The sequence below is a fragment of the Lithobates pipiens genome, unplaced genomic scaffold (assembly GCF_037356315.1).
Source record: "Lithobates pipiens isolate NorthernLeopardFrog02 unplaced genomic scaffold, aLitPip1_a1.2 Scaffold_8, whole genome shotgun sequence".
Taxonomy (NCBI): Eukaryota; Metazoa; Chordata; class Amphibia; order Anura; family Ranidae; genus Lithobates; species Lithobates pipiens.
In genome coordinates this window covers 216070664-216095140 of record NW_027507903.1, presented here as the reverse complement: position 1 = coordinate 216095140, position 24477 = coordinate 216070664, and the positions used below count along the sequence as shown (strand labels likewise).

The 24477-nt window shown below is 42.6% G+C and overlaps 1 protein-coding gene across 2 annotated transcripts in view; it reads right to left on the bottom strand.

Moving 5' to 3' along the window:
* The window catches only part of DOCK4 (dedicator of cytokinesis 4), a 490280-nt gene that overhangs the window by 238839 nt on the left and 226964 nt on the right, over positions 1-24477 (bottom strand). For both annotated transcript variants that reach the window (XM_077469314.1, XM_077469315.1), the window contains exons 13-14: positions 14385-14510; positions 3749-3873 (exon numbers count right to left, since the gene is read on the bottom strand). In XM_077469314.1, the coding sequence (XP_077325440.1) occupies positions 3749-3873; positions 14385-14510 (251 nt within the window). The remainder of the gene's footprint in view (positions 1-3748; positions 3874-14384; positions 14511-24477) is intronic.

Here is a 24477-nt window from a genome sequence, read left to right as displayed (position 1 = left end):
ATACTCTCGCCAATCCTGCTCAATTTAATAGTACTCTGCAGACCTTTAAGGATTACTGTCAAGATGAATTGGCTTTACCCCAAGTGCTTTCCAAAACCTATACCCTGCTTAACTCCCCCGTGGAACAGCCACGGGGCCCCTACCAACATCTTTACTATTTCTGCATACCATGATCTTCTAGACCACGTTGGGGCCGCAAGAACTATTGACTTCCTTTCCTGATTGATCCTGCGAAGAAGTCGAGGTTGCAGCAGAATAGGAGGGAATGCATAAATAAGTGAGAACTGATCCCACAGGGTCACCAACGCATCTGTTCCGCATGTGAGTGAATCCCTTGTTCTTGACACAAAGTTGTTGACTTTGTTGTTGAACCTGGATGCAAACAGATCTACAGCCGGGATCCCCGATCTTTGGCATATAGCCAGGAAGATGCCGGGTTGAAGGGACCATTCCCCCGAGAACAACTGCTGGCGACTTAAGTAGTCTGCCTGCCAGTTCTCTACCCCTGGAATGAAGATTGCCTAAATGCACAGCACATGTTTTCCTGCCCAGGTTAGGATATGGTTTACCTCTCCCTGGACTGCCTGACTTCTGGTGCCCCCTTGGTGATTGAAACAAGCCAATGCTGTGGCATTGTCAGATTGAATCCTGACAGGAGAATTCTGCAACCTGAATGTTCAGGCCCTTAGGGCTAGACGCACTGCCCAAATCTCTAGAATGTTGATGGGCAAAGTCATTTCTGTGAAGCTGAAGAAGGTCCTTCCCCACTTGACTCATCAGAAGAGGAATCATCAGCATGTTAACGGTCCCCTGAGGGGGATTCATCTTTCTCCTCCCACAGTTCCTACGTTTGCAGATCCTGGGTGGTAGAAGGGGACCTAATGCATTTTCTTCCACTCTGTGAATACGTGATTAAAGCCACTAATCTTTACTCTAAACCACTCATAGCTGAGGAGAAAACCTGCTCAGTTATATAGACAGGGGCTAAAGTGTCAGAAGCAACTGCAGCCAGATGACCCTGATGGCTCACTCTGACCAGCCTCCTTAGTATGGGATGGTGTTGCAGAGGGAGGGTCTTTAGGACCTGAGGGCAACCCTTTCCTGTCCTTGGTCTTTGTGGCATTTGAACCACCTCCTCTGGTCATAGTGCTGAGCACAAATGCAAAGGTACCGCCAAAAAAATGCACCCACTGCTGAGCAATAGTCCAGCAAAAATGCACCCACTGCTGAGCAATAGTCCAGCAACTGCCGCTGCTATTAAGCTCAGACTGATGCTTAAAGTAAATGTGCCTGGGAATGTCTGCGTCACCCATTCATGTCACCCGTCCACTCTGTGTCACTCCTAGCTGTATGCACCTGAAAAAAGGCGCATTTTATAGCTATGCAGCCCGCACTGTGCACACTAAATCACGCCAACACTCCTGCGCGAGCAGGCTCCAATCCCGACCAGACCGCATGGGCGAGGTCTGGGGTGGAGGAGTGCTGCCAAAAGTAACCGCTGTAATGGCAGCAAGAGCAGCGTGGCACACCGCTGTCTAATGCCATGCTCCCTCTGCCTGGAGGAAAGCTATCCAAGTGGGGGGACATTCCTAGAAGCAGACCCCCCTTTCCCACGACTTTACCTGGAGCCTGTACACAGAGGCAAGACTGTCAAAAATGTAACACGTACGTGCTCTTGACAGCCCCCGGTGGTGGCTATAGGCATAGAAACATTTACTTTAAAGGAGAAAACCCACAAGAATTAGAAAAATTCCTTAGGAATCTCCCTTACCTTATCCAGCTGCAGGTGTTCTGTGGTAATCAACCCAATCTTCAACTCTTATGGTGGGCTCCATTTAGAAAAGCTTCAGGGACTGGGGACTCCTTTTTAATGGGGTATCCACAGCCCTGGGCCCGTAAAAAGCACCCCACCAGGAATATGGCTGAAAAAACAAATACTGGATCCCAGGGTCCAGCTCTCTAAAAAGAGAAGCGTTACATGTAAAACCTAATTTCCTCAGACAGGAGGCCTGGGTACCATTCAATTCGGCCTGAAAAAGACACTTTGAATGGATCCGGTTGCATGGCTTGCCCCAGTAAGGAATATTCCAGCAGAGCTCGGCACAGCACATCTTTATTCGTGACCAACACCTAAGACACTTGTGAAAAAACTGAGGTACTCCCAGTAAGGGGAGGGGTTATATGGGGAATTGAACTTCACGTTTAGGGTGTACCAGTGTCAATCACCTGAAGGTGCCATATAACCCATACAGTTGTTACTGTGCCTCTGTGACTCGTGATGTACAATAAAAAAATAATGTACTTGGGTGGTAAAAATATGAAGGCAATCTATACACTAGGGGGAGAACCTCTGGGGGAATCTAGGGTGGAAAAGGACCTGAGGGTCCTACTAGATGATAGGCTCAGCAATCGCATGCAATGCCAAGCTGCTGCTAGCAAAGCAAACAGAATAATGGCGTGCATTAAAAAAGGGATTAATTTCAGAGATAAAGCAATAATTCTCCCACTCTACAAGACTCTGGTCCAGCCGCACCCAGAGTATGCTGTCTAGTTCTGGGCACCAGTCCTCAGGAAGGATGTACTAGAAATGGAGCGAGTACAAAAAAAGGGCAACAAAGCTAATGAAGGGTCTGAAGGATATTAGTTATGAAGAACGGTTGCGAGCACTGAGCTTGTTCTCTCCAGAGAAGAGATGTTTTAGAGGGCATACGATTTCAATTTACATACCGTACTGGTGACCCTACAATAAGGATAAAACCTTTTCACGGAAGGGAGTTGAACAAGACCCGTGGCCACTCATTAAAATTAGAAGAAAAGATGTTACGTAGAGGGTTCTTTACTGTAAGAGCAGCCAGGATGTGGAATTACCTTCCACAGGTGGTGGTCTCGGGGAGGGAATTGATAGTTTAAAAAAAAATAAAACTATTAGATAAGCACCTGAACTACCACAACATACATAGATATACAAGGCAATACTGACTTGTAATCACACACATAGGTTGGACTTGATGGACTAGTGTATTTTTTCAACCTCACCTACTATTTAACTATGAAACGATCGATGGGAAATGTACAGGTATGTCTTTGCAAAATGGGGATTGTTATCTCTCTTTGATGAGTACAGTTATTCATTGTCAACATTCAGCTCCATTTCACTTGGAGACTGGACAACTCAAAGAACAGTCATGTGGGGGAGAAAGATGTAGAAGGGCTCTTAGGTGCAACAGGAGTGGGAAGATGGTAAGTATAACAATATAAGTACCGGTTTACACCAGCATGCTCTGTGATATCATGTGTTTCGCACCCCATTGTAGTGAAAATCGCATGTGGTTTCCGTGCAATGCTATTTCAGCCATACAGATAGTATGGCTGATATTGCAGCGCATTCAGACCAAACTCACCCAGGACCCTTTTGTTGGTCTGCACCAGAATCGGATCACATGGGTGTTCACACCCTTGAGATCCGATTCACGTCCGAACTGTCAGTTCGCAGTGTGAAATGCAAGCTGAACTGGGGATGTAATTAACAAAGTATTGACACTCCAGGCAGTTCGCATATGGCAGTGTAAACTGCTGTGCGAGTCGGGTGCAATGCAGGAACCCGCAGTGGTATCGCAGAGTTCACGCATACCAAAAGTGCGAACCAAGCCTAAGTGTAACAATTTAAAGCTCTACAATTGATTTTGAGAACTATAAACATGTATCAATGTGAAAAGTAAGGGATTTAAATAAAAGGTCATACAATTACCTTTAAAACATGTCCTTCACTGTTCACAATCACCATTGTAATTTGTACATTTCTTGCAACACTTTTGCCACCTTTTTCAAACTCCCCTTTTTCTATAGTGATGTATAAGTCATTCCTCATTTCACCTGTAAAATAGAAAATCACAACTTTCACATTTTCAGCAAAATATCACCGCTACTAGATTAATATACAGACATAAGTAATTGCACAGTTTTAGAGCAGGGGTCTTCAAACTTTCTAAGCAAAGAGCCAAATCAAGATCCTACAGACTTTATGGAGGACTAACCAGCAGGAGTAGAAATTACTCCGACATCAGTGGTAGTAAATAACCCTTGTGCTGGTGTCAGTGGAAGGAATTGTGCCACATCATTGGTTTAGGTGGCAAGAATGTGTCCCATCACTGGGGTCAATAGGAAAAATTTGGGACCCATCGTTGGGGTCAGCGAAAATAAATTTTGCCTCATCATTGGTGTAAGGAACAGTGCCCCATCAGTGGTATCCGTGGGGGAATCTGTGCCCCATCATTCAGGTCAGTGGGAAAAATGTGTGCCCGGTTATGGGGGGTCATTGAGAAAAATAGCGCTTCAGTAGTGGTTTGTTAAAGGCAGACAAAGGGACACATACGGCCGCATTCCACAGTTTGGGAACCACCGGTGTAGAGGGTTATGAAGTAATACTTTACTATTACTACTTTTGGAAGAATGCGTTGCATTTTAGAGATAAATACTTTTTAGCTTTCTCCCACGTTGTCTCTCTTTGTGGTCTATGGGTGTAGACCGTTAACTAATTGTACTATTAAAAAACATTTTTTCTCTATCATCCATTGAGAGACACAACTTTATGGTTATTATGCAACCAAGGGGTTATATTGCCAGCGATAGGACAACTGGACACCATTAATATAATAACTGAAGGCCGGCCCCATGGAGGCTAATCCTTCCTACCTCGCACCTGCTTATTTATGCGAACTTTACTCTGGAGAATTGAAGGCCCCTTCCCTTCTGCTATATTTTTGCTTAAATTGATAGAATTTTCTAATATCAACAGTGACGAATAGATTCATGCCAGATGTTGAAAATCCTAGAAGTCTCACAAGTTAGCCAGTGACCAAATAATTTCCAAATTAATTTAATATACTGATGATTTCTCTGTGACATTATGTCTATCCAGTTTGCACAGGATTCTGCTATTCAAATTAGGCCAATTACATGGGGCTTCCTTGCTTAACCCCCTGTATATCAAAGTATGTTTATAAACAGTGCGGTAAACAAGGGGTTAAAGCAAACTCACAGCTCGTGAAACCAAAGATTTGAGCGACAAAGGCATTGTGGGTTCTGTTATCCCAGCCATGCTTAAAGCTCGCAAATCACAATTAATCACTGAACGTGGAAGGCTTCTTGTTGGAGACTGTGTGGGTTTCCCCACATGCATTTTTGGCGAGTCCTTTTCTTTCCTTCACTTGGGATAAAGGTTTAGCTCTTTGTATCATCAAGGGTCAGGTTTCTGCCATGTCCGTTCTTTTTCAACTTCATCTCGCCACCAATTTACTGATTTGTACTTGAAGTTAAGGAGTTGCATGAGTTTCTGTCTGTAAACCTGGTATTGTCTGTATTACAAAGACCCCTGTTTAAAAAAAACCTTCAATATATTTCAAGATGTTATCCTGTTCGGTAATCTTTCTTGTTGCTATCACTTCAGTTAAAAGGGTCTCCGAGTTATGATTGTTGTCCTGTAAGGAGCCCCATTTTCTCAAACAAAGACAAGGTTGTTTTGAGATCAAATTCCTCCTTTTTGGGTATAGTAGACGCTGCCTTTCACCTAAATTATGTTACCTTTGCTGTGTCCAGAACAGCACTGGTTCTTCCCAGGGAGATCTTGTATGGATTTGGTGAGGCTCATCTGAGATTACCTCCTAGCCACTGCTTTTTTTAGGCAGAAGGATTTCCAGTTTGTTATTCCAGAAGGCACTAACAAGGTTGTCTGACTTCTAAATCAACTATTTCTATGTAGAATCAACAGGTTGTTGTGCAGGCCTATGAGTTGCAAGATTTAATAACTAATTTTACTGTCAAAGCCTGCCCCACCAGGGCAGCAAGTCCTTTTTTCATTAGACTTCAGATCCATATGCCTGCAACCTGCTTTTCTGTTTACATGCCCTTGTTTTTGCCTTGCTTCAGTTTTATTTCTTGCTGATCTGGTTTTCGCCTACATTGTTTTGGTGTGCCCGCCCCTCTCTTTGGATTGCTTTTGGATGTTCCTTGCTTGCTTATTATACATAAAGCTGCATTTCTGAAGGTTTGACAGAAAATACTATTTCTGTAAATACTTTTCTTTTTACTTGAGAAACACAGCTCTCTCTCTCCTTATATGCTATCTTTCCACTTTAGAATGTTTGCCACCACTGAGCAGATGGGAAAAGATTATAATCAATAGGAGGCTGGCCTTCATTTTCTATGGGGGTGATTATAATGGGTGCATGCACGATCGGGTGCACCTGTTGATAGTAACCAACCAGCTTCTAGGTTTTATTGTCAAAGCTTAATTGAACATGAAATTAGAAGCGGATTGGTTACTATGAACAGGTGCAACTGACTGTGTGCACCAGTTTTAGTAAAACTCCCCCTAAATGCCTAGTGTCCATTACTCCTCCAAGTGGCAGTACAACCCCTTGGTTACTTTTTAATCATAAAGTTCTGTACCTAAATAGAAAAGTATTTTACAGTCAGTACAAAAATACTTTTTATCCTGCATTACATTTTCACCCATCCTCTAAAGACTTGCATTCACTTAGAAAAGCTAGCATAAAAAATAGGATTTTTTGTACTCATCGTAAAATCCTTTTCTCTGTAATTCCCCGGCTGACACAGCTCCTCTCATAACCATTGGGTTGTTATGCCCTATTACTAGGAGATACTAGGCCTTAGCTGTAATACAACACTCAGAACTCTTAGTTCCGCCCAGGGGGCGGTCCCTTGGGCAACAACCCTCCACCCTGCCATGCAGTCATCAGTACGTCAACAAGCAGTAGACCGTAAAGATAAAAAGGAGGGGCGGGTGCTGTGTCGGTCGGTGAATTACAGAGAAAAGGATTTTACGGCGAGTACAAAAAATCCTATTTTCTCTTATATTCACCGACCGACACAGCTCCTCTCATAACCATTGGGACGTCCCCAAACAGTGCCAAAAAAGGGGTGGGAAAACAGCATAAAAACTTCATCCACTGTGGCAAGTGGGAACTAGTGAAACTTTACCCACAAAAAAACAGTGCGTGGAGAAATCCACCACAAAACCAGGGTACCCTCAACAGGAGTGACTACCCACAACCGCACAAAAAACTGCGGACTGTAATGCCAATGTAACTTAATGGTACTGTGTTTTTATCAAAAAAAATGGAAAAAAAGGAAATATGTTGCATATTCAATTGAAACTACATGGCCGCCTGCAAAACAGGCATCAGCCGATGCACTGACGTCTACCTTGTAGAACTTGGTAAACGTGTGGACAGACGACCAGGTTGCCGCTTTACACACCTGAGCGAAAGACGCTTGGTGTCGGAAGGACCAAAATGTTCCGATTGCCCTTGTGGAGTGGGCCGTGACCGGAAAGGGGGGCACCTGCCCGTTCAAGGCGCAGGCTTGTACTACAATCTGTCTGATCCACCTGGAAATGGCAGCCGACGAGACCGCCATGCCTTTCTTGGGACCAGCCACCGAAACAAACAGCAAGTCTGACTTCCGAAAGGGAGCAGTGGCAGACAAATACACCATCAGAGCCCGAACCACGTCCAGAGCGTGAAGGGCCACCTCCTTAGGGTGCTTCGGTTTAGGACACAGAGATGGTAATACAATGTCCTCATTAATATGAAAAGCCGAGACCACTTTCAGTAGAAAGGATGGTTGCGGACGCAACACAACCTTATCCTTGTGTATTCCGAAACCCTCCTGGCCGATGTGATGGCCACTAGAAAGACCACTTTCTGGGAAAGAGTCAACAGGGGAATCTCCCTGAAATTCTCAAACGGTGGTTTTTGAAGCGCCGATAACACCAGGTTCAAATCCCATGGGGGTAACGGTGGACGCACCGGAGGGACTACATGTCGTACCCCCTGAACAAAGGTACTCACTAATGAGTGAGACGCCAGGGGCCGCAAAAAAAAAAAAAAAAAGACAGCCAAGTCTGAAATTTGGCTGTTAATGGTGCTTAACACCAATTTCTTGTCTACTCCTTGCTGAAGAAACAGCAGGATCCTGGATATAGAAAAGGAGCGTGGATGCCATCCTTTCTCCTCACACATGGAGCGGTAGGCCTTCCAGGTACGATGGTATATCTTCCGAGAAGAAGATTTTCGTGCTCTCAGAATAGTTGGGATCACTGAGTCTGACAGACCCCGGTTCCTCAACACCTGGCTCTCAATAGCCATGCCGTTAAAGCAAGCGATGGTAAAGCAGGATGGAGAATCGGACCTTGAGACAGAAGGTCCTCTCGCAACGGCAGTCGCCAGGGAGCGTCTGCCACCAGGCGCACTAGGTCTGCGTACCAAGGACGCTGGGGCCAATATGGGGCAAGCAGAACTGGTATCAGTTTTAGTGGAGGAAAGGCATAGATCAGCTGGTACTGATCCCACAGATTCACCAGCGGGTCTGTCACGTCTGCCCACGGATCTCTTGTCCTGGACACGAATCTTGGCACCTTATGATTGAGACGGGAGGCCAGAAGATCCATTTCTGGTGTGCCCCACCTCAGGCACAATAACCTGAATATCTCCAGATGCAACGCACATTCTCCTGGGTCCAGCATCTGGCGACTCAGATAGTCCACCTGCCAGTTCTCCACTCACAGGATGTAAATGGCCGACAGGGCCGGCACATGTCGCTCTGCCCACCGAAGTATGCGAGTGACCTCCCGTGCAGCGGCTGAGCTTCTTGTTCCCAGTTGGTGATTGACGTATGCCCAAGCTGTGGCATTGTCTGACTGGATCCTGATCGAATACCCCTGAATTCTCATCAACCATGTGGAGAGGCACAGCCTGATCGCTCTCAATTCGAGCAGATTGATTGGCAACTTGGATTCTTCCGTCGACCAGAGGCCCTGAGCCGACTAAACCCCCATCACTCCACCCCAGCCGGATAGGTTGGTGTTCATTGTGATCACTGGCCACTTCAGAGGTAGGAACGATTTCCGGGACTGAATCACCTGATCAATGAATCTCTGACTGACTGGCTCACCTGGATCTGTCGATCCAGGGACAACTGAGATTTGTCCCACTTTGTCAAAATCTCCTTCTGCAGGACTCTGGCGTGGAACTGGGCATAAGATACTGACTCGAAGGAGCTACCATGAGTCCCAGGACTCACATGCAAAAGCAGAACGATGACCATTTGCAGCTCATAAGCAGTTTTACCGCGCATGTGAGAGTCTGCAGTTTGTCTGAAGGGAGAAAAACTCTCGCTTCCATGTCCAGCAGTAAGCCTAGGTACTACAGATGCTGGGTCGGTACAATCCCCGACTTCTCTATGTTCAACAGCCACCCAAATTCTTGCAGGGTCTGCATGGTGATCGCCACATCCTCCTCTAATTCTGAGGTGGAAGATGCCCTCAGGAGCATATCATCTAGGTATCCCAAGATCGCGAACCCACGTTGCCGCAGCAACGCCAAAACTGGAGCAAATAACTTGGTAAAGACTTGAGGGGCTGATGCCAGACCAAAAGGAAGAGCCACAAACTGGTAGTGGGCTTCCCCGACTGCAAATTGCAGAAACTTTTGATGCTGAAGGCATATGGGTATGTGCAGGTACGCATCCTGGATGTCTAAGGATGCCAGGGAGTCCCCTTGATGGAGTGCAGCAACTACTGAGCGAACTGATTCCATTCTGAACCTCTGCACTTTCACAAAGTGATTGAGGTCTTTTAGGTCCTAGATTGGACGTACCCCTTCCTTCTTGGAAACTACAAACAGATTTGAGTAGAATCCCTGGAAATGTTCAGATTCTGGAACCAGTACAACCACCCCGCGACTCAGCAGGTCCCTTACTGCCCCCCAGAGAGCCGGGGATATGGGTATGCTAGAGGGGAAGAATCTGTTTGGCGGCCAAGAGAGAAACTATCTTGTAGCCTGAGAAAATCAGATCACAGACCCATTGGTTGGATAGCCGAGAGGACCACCGGGCTGCAAACTCCCGAAGGCGACCCCCCGCTCGAGACATGGGTGGGGGCAAACCTTCATTCGGTAGTACTTTTATTCGCAGGCTTGCAGTTCCAGGGACATTTTTGTGTGTCCGTGGGCGTCCTGTTGTGCTGGAGGCGTTTTGCCGAAGCTCAGGGCTGACAAAAAAAGCTGCTCGTCAGCGGAAAAAGAGGGCCCTTGCCTACAGCATGATTCCTTAACCTTCTTGGCCTTTGAGAGTAAGGTACTCTTACCATTGGTGGCATTTTTAATAATGTCATCCAAAGAGCTGGTCGCCAAGGGGGGGAAAATCAGTCAGGGCTTTTTTGGATGCCTGGTCAGCAGACCAGCATTTTAGCTAAATCAGGCGCCTCAGCACCACAACTGACACTGATAACAGAGGGAGAGTATACAGGGCCGCGTCACAGACATACTTTAGGCTTTGCACTAGTTGGTCTGCTAGTTCCATGCAGACAGGAGAAGACACAAGTGCGGATGCCAGGACTGGTTGCATGGCTGACCCCACAACCATAAACAAGGAACGAGCCACTGCCTCGGCCTTCCTGTCTATGGGATCCTTGAAAGCTGGAGTCCCCTCTATCGGGATAGTGTTACCTTATTTATCCTGGATACTGGGGAAACGACCAGAGGAGCCGACCATTTTTTGAGAAGGCTATCCTCAAAAGGGTAACGCACCACCATGTATTTGGGGACCGAAAAGGTCCGTTGCGGGCGAACCCATTCCTTGTAAATTAACTTGTCAAATACGGGAACACCTTAGGTGAACGTGCTGGCTTGCGGGACCCAAAAGGGACCGCTACATCAGCAGAGGAAAAGGGACCGCTACATCAGCAGAGGGATCTGCTGGCTCCTGAATATTCAGGGTATCACGCACAGCTGTGACAAGTGCTCCAACAAGTGTTTTGTCGCACACGGACCTGGATGGGGACTCATCCTCACTGTCCAAACGGTCCTGGTCAGCGTCCTCTGACCAGACAGAGCAGGGGTCACCAGCTTCAGCAGGACCCGAGTCTGCGTCAGAGCTCTCCCCAGAGGACGGGGGGCGCTTTATTGCACCCTTCTTTCCACGCACTGCCTCCATCTTGGCAACGAACAAATTGAGGACCGCCGTCAGGATGTTCATGGGTACTGCGCAGTCTACAGGTGACCCGGTTGCAATTGCCTGGATTTCGGAGGAAGAAACACCAGTTTCTAAAGCCATGCTGACCCTACCCTGTCTGCCACCTTAAGGGGAATTAGGACAGTGACAGTCCCACCCTCCTCACTGCCGCTGGCTGAGGGGCTCTTTCCCGCCGGACTCACCACCCTGAGGAGTTCCCTGTGGGCTCCCAGGTACAGAGCAAACAAAGCTGTGTTGGTGGCAGGAGCTGCAAATGGCACCAAAACTGCTCTGAAATGTGCTCAGGCTTCAATAAAATGGGCACCCAGCGTCCAGTACAAAGACATAAAACACAGGGAAAATGGCTGTGAGAGCACAGGCGCACATGCTGCCGCTAGAGAACACTGAAAAACGTGTTCAGGCTTCAAGAAAATGGCCGCCGGTGTCCTGTATAGGAGATCACCAGGAAAATGGCCGCTGAAGCCCAGAAGAGCATGCTGCCCTTGCCCACACCTAAAATGGCCGCCAAAGCAGCCTCAATGAGGTACAGGGAGAAAACGATGGCAGTGAACACAGCACTGTACAGGACATCAGCAAAACCTTTACAGACACCTTCCAGGGGCATGAAGAACAGGACCCAGGACACCGCTAGCCAGCGCAGCCCCCCCAGGTGAGAGCCCCCCCGGAGAGCCCCTGCATAGACACACACACCACTCAGCAGCATCCCCAGATGGAAGGGGGGAGGAAGAGGGGAACAGGGAGAGAAGAGAGAGGTGAGGGACCCCCGAATTGACCTCCCAGGGAATGCCCAGCTGCTCAGCCTCGCCGAGGCAGGGAGAGCTGTACTTACTAGTCCTCAAAGAGCTGGGAGAAATTTCATCACAGACCCACTCACTGATCAGTACAAGGTGGCTGCTGGCCTGGCATACTGTGGTGCAGACATCAGTAGCCCGGTCATATGTATGCCCCGAAGCATAAAAGCTCACGACCACCTCTGGAGCTGAGGTTTCGTTGTGGCCTGCACGCGCTCGATGGCCGGACTGGGGAGACTGCAAGGATAAGAGTATCCAGCCCATCACCCAGCCGGCTATTGATAGTAGATCACAGGATCAATCATCTTGCGCAAAAAGTCACGCTTCTGCAGAAAAAAAGCATGGACCGATGGGCCAGCAGGGTTCCTAGGTCCTTCTCCTTCACTAGGCAAAATAAAACTGATGACTGCATGGCAGGGTGAAGGGTTGTTGCCCAAGGGACCGCACCCTGGGCGGAACTAAGAACTCTGAGTGTTGGGTTACAACTAATATCTAGTATCTCCTAGTAATAGGGCATAACAACCCAATGGTTATGAGAGGAGCTGTGTCGGTCGGTGAATAGAAGAGAAATAAATGCTTTTAAAAAATGATCAGTGGAATTAAAACTAATTTTTTGGGGAAAAAATTTCTTACCATCCTTTACCTGCATAATATATACTAAAAGTGTCCCTCTTTCCAATCTCAGAAAAGATAGAAAGTATGATGACTACCTTGAAAATGGCCATAAAATGTCTGTAAACTGTCGTCTACACTAGCACTAGTAGTGATGAAATAATGCTCATCGGCAGAATGTATTAGTTACAGTTGATACATTTATAGAAGGGAGCAGCAATGTATAGGATATAGCTGTGGTATACAGCTTTGGGAATACAGTTAAGTTGATAAATATATTGTCTGCCAATGCTAACCTTCGAAAAATGACATTTGCCTAGCTGTTTCTTCAAAGTCTCAAAGTCCTGACCCAGAAAAATTTGTAGCAAATTAAATTTAGGAAATGCAAGAGTGCCATAATTCTATACTTGTTTTGGGTCAGTGACTCAAATTATTGAAGCTAAAGCAAAAAGATGACTGGAAGACACCTAGCATTTTAAGAGGATCAGAGGTTAGTAATGGTAGCCCACACAATTTTCATAAATGGCTTACGTTTAAGTATAACTAGAGGCATTTTTTTAAATAGTTTTGGACAGAGTAGAGGAGGATTAGAAGACCATTTTTTGTCGTCTCTGTTAGGGAGAGATTCAACCTTTCCATTTGAAATGTTTACAGTTATTGAAAGAAAATCCCATATTTTGTGAAAATCTTCCATTGGGATACAAATGACAAAAACAACCTGACAGGGGTTATAACAGTCCCATACTCTATCCAAAATGAAAAATAGTTTTGCCTTTACTTCAAGGAGTATTAGTTTGATTGATTTTTTTTTTTTTTTTTTGGAAGAGTCAGTAATCACTTAAACTGTAACTGCTTTTGTGGAGGGGAAAAAAACAACCCCCCTGGGTGATTTATGTACATTGCAAGGGTTTTAATAAAACTTTGTCCTACCAGTTTCTGCACTGAATAAAAGGCTATGTTATGTCATGTTTTGTGAAGTATTGGTTCTGAATATGAGTGACTTTAATTTTGATCAGCTGACGCACTTGAAGTTCTCTAATGAGGAGTGTGGCGTGGTCTGCATTCCTTTAGAAGTGTTTTTTGTTACAGAGGGTGCCTACAATCTGACTTGAAGCTTATTGCAGACTTGTGGGAAAATCAGTGAGCCAATCGCACAGTCAGGAAATTACATCTCTGGGGGCACTGTGTACACCGTGTACAAAACGTCGCCAGTTTGCCATATTGTATTGCATTTTGAAAAAAAAAGGACAGTGCTGCAGATTAGAAATAAATTATAATTATCATAGTAAATTAAAATATGGATTGTGTTGCAATGTTATAGATTTTTTTTTAGATTTTTTTTACCATGAAAGGGGAGTTCTACTTTAAGCATTTACAAAATGTTACAGTTGACTTTAATATATAATAGGTTAGGTAGTCTTCGTAATGCACTATATATTCACCTTATATTACCTTCCTTAGCTATGTTGTTTAGAATAACTATAAAAAGTCAATGCAGAAGAGTGTTACACTTCATTTTATGATAGTTTATGGCTACAGAGATTGCAGATTCTTAATATATTGTATATGTCCTTCATCTAATGAACTATATTCAGGCTGCTCAGCTGACCGTGAGAAAACAAATACGTATACTTTATAGCAACTAAAATGAAAGATTCTCCTTGCAATATGAGGCAAAACTGATTTTCGCAAGAAAGTCTTCAGAAATAAATAAATAGCAGAAACAGCTATTTGAACCTTTAACATTTCACACAAAAATGATCCCTGAAGTAAGCAGAAAATACTTTACTGAGTAAAGGAAAATGCGAAGCATAAATAATATTGTAAAAAAAAAAAAAGGCTAGTATAGGGGGTGAATGTTGGCTTCAAAAAAAAATGCAATAAAAACTAGAACAAAACTAAAATTTGTTTCTTTTCCCTCCAGCTCACCAGGCATAATGACATCTGAAAAGCCGAGCTTTCTGGTTATCGAGACCCCACGAGTGAACACCGAGGAGTAATCTCTTCTAATTTGCTCAAGGTCTCCATGCAGCAGCTGAAGGGACACTGCCAGGCCTGAAATCAAAGAATTTAAAGAGGCTCAGAAGTTACTCAGAAGATGTTTTGAGGCTATTTACATCAGTGATACCTCAGTCAGCAAAAAAATTTCAAACAGTCAGAATCCGTAATGTGTAGACTGCCTTACCTGGATCTTTAGAGAAGGTTATTAAGTCATCTTATCAACTGGTCTCTTCCAGAATTGTACTGCATAAAAATATCCAGTACAGCACAGCTAATTAAAGTGGAACTAAACCTTTACAGCCAAGGAAGCTGACATTTTAGCCTCTGTTTGATCAGCAGTTGTCATGGTGCTTCACATGTGATCAGTTATGACACCAGACATGTGAAGGCTTGACAGTTCAATTGAGAGTACAAAAAGATGCGACCATTATTTACGGCATACCTTGAAGGTAACTGCTTTGGATAAATGTTAAATTGATGGGTTTAGTTCCATCATTTATGGCATACCATGAAGGTAACTGCTTTGGAAAAAATGTTAAATCGATGGGTTTAGTTCCACTTTAACCAAGAATTTTAATGTGTGCGTGCCACAACATCAGTTTGTGTTCCTCATACATTTATTTATTTTTATTTTTTTCTGTATGTTTTTCTTTTTTATGCAGCTCAGTAGCAAATGCTGCAGGCAATTTCTTACGGAAATAGGAAATGAAAAAGACTTGTAGCTTATCACAATTGATAAAACAGTAAATATGAGTTTTAATGACAGGCCTATTTATTGGTACATCTTTTCCTTTTCTGTTTTGGAGATCACAACTCAACCTACATGCAATTCTTTTCATTAGTCTTCTACCTTCCACTCTGCAAAGTAAGTTACATTTCCCTGGCTGATTAAAGTTTGAAACAAAATAAACTTTTGTTTTTTGCAAGTGTGCTACCGTTCAAAATAATCAATATTCATATGCTTTGTAAATAAACAGAATCACTGTCTACCGACGCATTATTTTCACTGTATCTAACAGCGTGAACTTGGGACCTGAGCAGAACATCAACTAATGAATCAACATAACTTTCATATTTTTTATTTGGTTTCTTAATTTGTACACTGCCTTCCCCCTTAATGATTGAAAGATGAGACAATTTATACAAGTCATATGAAAAAAGTTAATAAACATACTGCTGTTAGCACAGTCAGTAACAGCAATGCCTCCAATTAGTAGATGAAGTCAAGCAGTGTTGGAAAACCACAAGGTGTCTGCACTTCTACTTGTAACCATAGGGACCTTTCTTTGTAAGGAAAAGTTCACTTTGAAGTGTCCATATACATGATGTGACTGAAAATGAACATTTTTTAGTGCATTTCTGTGAGAAGCTCACTGTGTGTTGACCAAAAACATTCATACCAATGCACAGAGGTGCATAGACCAGTTCTTTTGGCTATAATGCCACTAATTAAATCAGCCATTTTCAGTGCAGAATTTAAATGCCCCAAAAATTTACTCTAATGCCCCCTACACATGATCAGAAATTCCATCAGAAAAAACTTGGATGGTTTTTCCAACGGAATACCGCTCAAGCTTGCCTTGCATACCCACGGTCACACAAAAGTTCTCTGAACTTTCGACCGTCAAGAACACAGCGACGTACAACAATACAATGAGCCGAGAAAACGAAGTTCAATGCTTCCAAGCATGTGTCCAATTGTTTGAGCAGGTGTGAGTTTTTGCACGTCCGAATTGCATACAGTCAAACGAGTTTTCAGATAGGAACTTTTTCCAACGAAAAATAGAGAATCTGCTCTCAATCTTTTACTGGCTGGAATTCTGCCAGCAAAAGTCTGATGGAGCATACACACGGTCGGAATTTCTGACCAAAAGCTCACATCCGACTTTTGCTGGCAGAATTTCTGATCGTGTGTATGGGGCATTAGGGCAGGTAAATAAAGGGGTAAATCTGAATCTTTCATAGCCAAGCCTGTAGAAGCAAGTCTAAGGAGAACATTTTTAAAGAAGCAATGATATCAAAACACACCCAGAGGTGCTTTCTTAATAAGCCGACCTCCAGACATGTCCATAGCACTACTTTATACAGGTTGAGCTTCATTTGCTTCAGAGCGCTTAGGCCTGGTTCATACCTACATAAAACCAAATATCACAAAGTCCAATTAAGTAATTTACATGCATGCTGTTTTATGCTGCATTGTTAAAAATGAAGCGTGTTCAGTTTCAGATGCATGTGTTTTGTGGCCTGTTATAGTGGTTGTAAACCCAAGTCATGGAATTTAAGCAAAGCATATATGCTACATTACCAAAAGTACTACTTTACACGCACAAGAACTTGGCATCCCAGGCTTAGATCATTGGGTTCAATATTGAGTTGGCCCACCGTTTGCAGCTATAACAGCTTCAACTCTTCAATATTGAACCCTACGGACTGTCAGAAACCATGAATCAGACCGAGAGAAGTACAGTTAAATCACACTTGTTTAACCCTTTCATGACTAAGCCTATTTCTGACATTTGGTGTTTACAAGTTAAAATCCCTATTTTGTGCTAGAAAATAACCCCCAAACATTAAATATATTAGCAGAGAATCTAGAGAATAAAATGGCGATTGTTGCAATATTTTATGTCGCATGGTATTTGTGCAACAGTGTTTCAAACACAATTTTTTGAGGGAAAGGGACACTTTCATGAATTAAAAAAAAAAAGAAAACAGTATAGTTATCCCAATGTTTTTGTATAATGTGAAAGATGATGTTATGCCGAGTAAATAGATCCCAAACATGTCACACTTTATAGTTGCACGCACTCATGGAATGGCGACAAACTTTGGTACCTAAAAATCCGTTGTGACAGTAATAGGTGGTGAAAGTTACTATTTATGGAGGGATCCCGCCCTCTTCAAAGTATTTAGATCACCAAAAATGGTGTATCTGAATACTGTATATTTTTTCAAATCCCGCGCCATTGGCAGTAAACAGGAAGTGACGTTGTTTCCGTGTTCACATCAAGGAGACTGGAACAAAGCCATTTCCTGCTTCATTCCAGTCTGTCACTAGCTGCTGGAAGAGCCAGATCGTTGATCGGCCCTCCCGTGCCACCGGGAGGCCCGGGAAGAGTGGCGTGAGGCGGCAGGAGGGGGACGTCCCCTCCCGCTCCTCCGGGATAACAACCGAGGGGCTTTTAGCCACATCGGTTGTTATCCTCGGAAACTCGTTTACCCACTCAAAGCAACGGTACCGGGTTGATGCCTGCAGCTGCAGGCATCATCCCGGTACAACCCCTGAAAGCCAAGTACGCACATCTGCGTACGCTCGGCGGGAATAGGTTAATAATAAAAGTAAATAGAACAAACGTAATCAAAACATAGCCAAAGTTTGGTAACCAGAACGGATAGTCAGACAAGCCACAAAGTCAGGAAGCTAGAGATCAGTGTAGTGGAACAGCAAGCAGGATCTGGAGCCAGAAGGAATGGCAGCCAAGCAAGTCTTTAACAGGAACGTAGGAGATGAGTCTCTGTGATGTTGACCAAAGCGAATGCAGAGATCATCTGGGCCTGACAGCTTAAATTGGCAGGACTGATGAGCAGGATATTATCAACAGGTGAGTCACTGTGGAGAGATAGGAGCTGGAAATTAGTAGACAGCTGCGTGGCCAGTTCAGAGGAAGGAAGGGCTGAGCCCAGCCCTGACATGGACTAAGATTGGGATGCCATTAAAGGTCATGTGCGTGTAAAGGCAGGTGCCCCAATACTTTTGGTAATATAGTGCATGTCTGTTGTGTTTACTTATCTCTCTCCAAAAGCTCTAAGTGTTATGAATCTCTGGGAGAACACATGGCAGGCTTGTCATCAAATGGATCCAAGCAATTGACCTAGATTCAAGATACCTGCATGTGCACAATGAACACCGTAAATGAGGGAGCACACAAAAAGGGCTGAGGGGAGTAAAGTCACATTACTGGTTTCAGACCATCACAGTGCGGCCTTCTGTCCAGTGCTCTGCAGCTTTTTACAGAGAACATATGGCAGGAAACAGTCTCTTTCATATAGGCCTCATTCACACATGGCTTATCAATGCATGCTCTGTGTGAGGGCTGCGTTTACCCGCACAGGAATGCACAGGTGTTCCATGCATCCCTGTACAAGCAGTCTCATTGATGTCAGATTGGGAGACTGTGTCCGTGCAGCCGCTTTGTCCCACTGAAATGCCCTGGATCAACAAGGCACCATTGCTACTATGTGGTTTACTTGATCACACAATAACAATAAAATTTCACCAATTTAGCAATATGTGTAAGGACCAAAAAAGGCCTTTCTATCCTAGCCTTTAATACTATAAGGATAACACACTGTTATAAACAAGCTGTGTTCATTTTACTCTAGGTCTCTCCATAGACATGCAGAATTGACCGGAGACTATAACATCAGCCTTGTCCTTGTAATAATCACTAATTGCTGGGCACCACTGCAATCTGTTCGGACTCTGTTTATTTAACTCACGTGTAGTGTAAAGATCATTCACTTCACTTACAAAAACAACTATTGTATGATTCACTTAGAGATTTCCTAAAATACAGAACATTGCTTAAACCTAAAGCTCAGATACTGCTTCCCAAACTAAAAATCACTAGCAGTGCCCAAATCATTTGCCACTACCAAACACGATCCAATGAAGTTCTAGCCTACCAACATCTTCAATGTTAGAAAAGGAAAATATAATTTATTTTGGTAAATTTCAGTTAATTCGTTTATATACTCCTGTTTTATATAATTTTTAACAATCTAGATAACAAATTTTGATACATAGAAGTAAATTAAATTAAAGATTTACCACACAGGAAGGATATACAAATATTTTTTGAACCCTGAAGGGCATTTGGATTAAATATGCGGGTGCATGCTGGCTCCTTGACAACCAGTATGTGAGAACAAATTGACACGCGACTCATATAATGCACTGCAACACGTATTTGGTGCATTTCTATTGACTTCTAATGGAAGGTGCGTTTTTGGTGCGCTTGTAAAAAACTGCACAGTAATGTGAACACCTAAAGAGGATTTAAAGGAGGATTTCATACACTTCTATCATGCTGGTAAGGTGTGTTTTAGCATGGCAAAAACACACTAGTGTTAAAGGGGACTTATATAGTTTGCATTCATGGTACTTAAAACTGAGCTAATAAGAAAGATAAGATCTTACAAGTTTGTTGGAAGCCTGTGTATAATAGACTAAATTGGATAGTCATATTGGGATTGGTTTACTAAAACTGCAGAGTGCGAAATCTGGTACACCTGTGCAGAGTAGTCAATCGGCTTCTAACTTCAGCTTGTTCAATTAAGCTTTGACAAACAAAACCTGGAAGCACATTGGTTTCTATGCAGAGCTGCACCAGAATTTGCACTCTCCAGTTTTAGTAAATATACCACATTGGGACTAGGAAAAGAGGGAAGCTGGTATTCTGTTCTTTCCCGAGTCAATCAGCTATAAATCAGAACTAAGACTCCTTTCACACTGGGGCGTTTTTCATGTGCTTTAGCGTTAAAAAAAGTGCCTGTAAAGCGCCTGAAAGAAGCCTCATCTGCAATCCCAATGTGAAAGCCCGAGTGCTTTCACAGTGAGGCGCTGCGCTGGCAGGTTATCAAAAAAGACCTGCAAGCAGCTTCTTTACACCACTCCTAACCATTGAAATCAATGAGAAGTGCCTGCAAAGCACTTTTGGCAGCTGTGCTTTGTGAGCGCTTGTAACCCTATATTTGGCCACTATTGGGGGTTAAAAGCTCCCCAATAGTGCTGGAAAAACACTGGTAAAGCTCCCCTAGTTTAAGCGGCACTTTACCAGCATTTTTTGAGCACTGGCAGTGTGAAAAGGCTCTTAAAGCACTTGGGCTTTCACATTTGAATTGCAGATGAGGCTTCTTTCAAGCTCTTTACAGGCGCTTTTTTTAACGCTAAATCGCCTGAAAAACGCCCCAGTGCGAAAGGGGTCTAAAGGCACAACTGCATACCTTTATTCCAATGGTCTGATGCCTATGAGGTCCCTTGTAAGCGCGGGTATCTTCTCCCTGGGTTTGTCTTGGTGGCAGTGCTCGGCCATTTTGATTGGGTGGAATGGGATGACATTACTCCCGAGGCAGCATAGGAGTGCAGTCATCCTGATGCACTGTGCAGGTCACATTCTGCTGAGGACTGTCAATAGCCAGGTAAATGTTCTTTATTGTCAAAGAGACATTGCATGTCACTTTTGCAATAAAAAGCTTACCTGTTTGCATTTTCTATTTTATTAAAAAGCAGCCATTGTGCTTGAAACTTGCCACCTGATAACTACAGGTGATAAAGAATATTATTATATTGATAAAAATGAATAATTTCTATTAAATACACAGAGGATTTAGTAAAGCAAAAACTGCACAAAGCCAAGATCTGAACGTGCGCTGCATTTCTGCATTTATGAACAGCTCTCAATTAGCAAAGAAAGTAAACATTACACCAATATAGCACCACAAAGCTAAACTACATTTATTTGAAGAACACAGTGTTTCTGTCCAACTTTAATTATATGATTATATAAATTAGCTGTTATGAAACTGACAGTGCTCTGCACTGCTGAAAAATAATGGCAATCAAGTTTCATTGTTTTACTACAAGATGCATTTACATGTTTTACATAACATTAACTTGCAAAAACAGAACCGCGATTAGGTAAAAAAAACATTATACATAATAACCGAACAGCAAAATGACACAATAATAAAATGACTGCCATCCCTAGTGTGGTAATTACCAGAAGATATATGTGAAAAAATGATTTTTTTAGCAGTTCTGTTCCAGAACAGAGATGTGTAACACATACTGAATGAATAATGACCTGGTAGGTTATCCAGACATTTAGGTGATGAATTTTCCATTGGTTTCTTTCATATTTTAGTGATCACCTTGTTTACAAGCACCTTTGCTGATGTTTAACCAATTATCAATGTAACTTGAATGCTGTTTATATTGTGGTTTTAAGGAGTAAAAAAGGATATACAATATCTGTACACTCAGAAGTAAAATGCTCTTGGCCTGGTGAGGTCATCAACATTAGGTCCTTAGAAATGTTTTTCAAACTGCAGACATGCCTATCAAAATATGTAGTTTACAATGATAGTAAAGACTGGGGGGGGGGGGGGGGTATTTTATTTTTTTTTATCAAGCAGAAGAATGAGTTATGTATATACAGGGAATTATGTTGGGGATTTAAAAAATTTTACTTTTATGGGATGAGTTGTGATTTATGCATGATTATTTGTAGATTATTATACAAATATTCCTGATAAGGGGTATTTTAAATTGTATAATGTCCCTATTTATTTAGTTGTGTATGTGGGATGATTTTTTTATTTTTATTTATTTGATTTTGCAGTAATACTCCTCAGAGTTATACAACTGTGTTAGCCATCACATACTGTATTTGAGTACTACTGCAACATTCTGCAGAATGACAGTTCTGCTTTTTGAATACCAGGATTTTCTCTGCTCACCAGGGCCAAGGACTCCCTGTACATCTCTTAAAACAGCCTCCACTCCCTTCTAACTAGGACCTAGTAAATAAAAAAATAAAAAGTGTATTCTAAAATGCCCACATACTCACCTGAATCTGTGGTCCAGTGACACGCTGGGTCCTGTATCTTCTCTCTTCTGTTCCACATAGTGCAAGGGTTCTTCTTTGGGTGCCCATGTTACTTACCCACTTTCTACTGGGTCCATCATCAGGTTCTAAAGACTCCAGCAGTGGTGTGATTACAGTGGTGTGCCAATGAGGCTGGTCAGGACTGTGGCAGTAGATTTCTGGTCTTTATTCCCAAAGGAGGTGTCGCAGAGGGTATTGTGAGTAGATTAAGGCAACTTAAAAGTAGCTTAGTATGGGTTTAAAAACAAAAAATGTGTAGGTGTGGGAACAATGTGGGTAGGAAAGAAAAAAAGAAAATAATTTTTTTCTGAAGATGGCCTTCATGGATGGGAGCTTCGGATAAGCCAGGTAACCGCTAGCCACTGCATAGCTACTCACTTTCATTACCGAATTTGGAAGGGTCTAAATATGCTTTAGATCACACCAAGACCATCATAGTTCTAAAGACACAGAGACAAGCAACTCTTTCCTCATTATAGCAGACAGGACTGTACAGTGTATTATTAGCCTTTAGGACTGTACAGTGTATTATTAGCCTTTAGGACTGTACAGTGTATTATTAGCCTTTTTGACATGAGCAAAAAAGATATAAGCAGATGATATTATGGCTGTTTTTGATGTAGTTCTTCTTTAAGAACTGAAATAGATGTTAGGAAGCTTGAACAGCAGTCAACTAAATACATGTATAGATAGATCCTGCCAAAGATCCAGGCAGCCGATAAATTCTGCTAGCTTCTGAACTTTTCCATTCTCTGAGCAGAGTCCGGTAAGCAATAACCTTGAATGTTTATTTCTTTTGTATGTCTTCTCAAGCTTGACAATAAAACAAGTATATTAGGTCATAAATGCACACTTTACAACTTACCCTAACATGAAATAAGACCAGAGAAAATCACAGTGATCGCACAGAGCTTGTACATCTCCAACTGTCTAACAGTTTTCAAGAAAAAGCTAAGACTCCACTCTACTAATCTTTTCTATCCTACTTTCAGATTTTTTTATGATAAAAGTGCACGGCTTTTTTTTTACCCTTGCATTAAAAGGCGCAAACCATTTCAGGTAAATACTTGCCATGAGAAGATGCATAAACCACTTTCACTTTGATCTGGTTACTCACGCCGACATTGTTTCAGTACATCAAATGTATAAATACCGACAATATCCTACTCAAAATCTTTGATTCTCTAAGGCTGGCCATACATAGAATTTTCTAACAATTTTCTGTACAGTTTTCTTTAACTTTGCCTTCAACTATGCAGTGGAAGGGCCTGCCTAATTGGATACAGTTGAAAGTGTTTAGTTTTGACCTCATAAATTATCTTTTTTGGTAAATCTAAAAGGAAAATTGTACAAGAATATTGAACATGTATGGCCAGCCTAAGTCAGGTAATATCAGTTCTTTCCAAATGTGTTGATTTACTACTTACTTTTCTTGGCTTACTCTTAATTTAGTGAAGCTCTGCCGACATCCAACATTCAATCACATGCAAGGCAAAATACAGGTTTTTGATTCCCCCTTGCACATGAATTTCCACCATATTCACTAAGCTAAGGAAAAATTCCCTCTGCAAAGAGAACAACCTACAGTGGTGGGCTTTAGTAAATCAATCCCAAAGTCTCTCTGATGTCCAATTTTATACACTCCTGATTGTTTACTGATAAACACTGCTCTCCCCACTCTAACCCTACTAAGTCCTACTAAGGATTATATGCAAAAAGAAAGATTGTACTAGCAATGGCTGATAAGAGGTTGCAGTCCCCTCCAAATGCATTCTGAAAACCTTGTTTAATGCGGTAGCTGTAAAATTATATTACAATGTATATAGGAAAATCCAGATGCACAAACAGATTGTGAGATCAGGATTATTAATTGAACTGCATTAGCAGTCCACTGGGTTATTTGAAGTAGATGACTAGGTTACAGTCTTTAACAACTGGTCAGCATTGATAGCATTATATACAGTAACTACCCATGTTGTTCTCTAAAAGCTGACAACAAAGTACCTATCTATGTTGCTTCTTCTTGCAGTCATGTGACTGGACTAAGTGACAGTTCTCACTTTGAAGTAATTTCTTCACATTTCCGTTTGTGTTTTCATGACAGAAAGTAAATATCCCATATGAGACACAGCAAATAATAAAACAGACAAGTATTTTATCATTTCCTTGAACTTTCCAAAATTAAAGAATGTTTGGTTTTAGACTTTAAATATGGATATAAAAATTAATTATCTGTGTAAATGAAATGTGTTTGTTCATGCACTATATGAATATCTTCCACTTTTTGGAGTTGCAAAAGGGAACATATTTTAAAGTGGTTGTAAGATGCTGTATATATTTTTTTGTTTTTC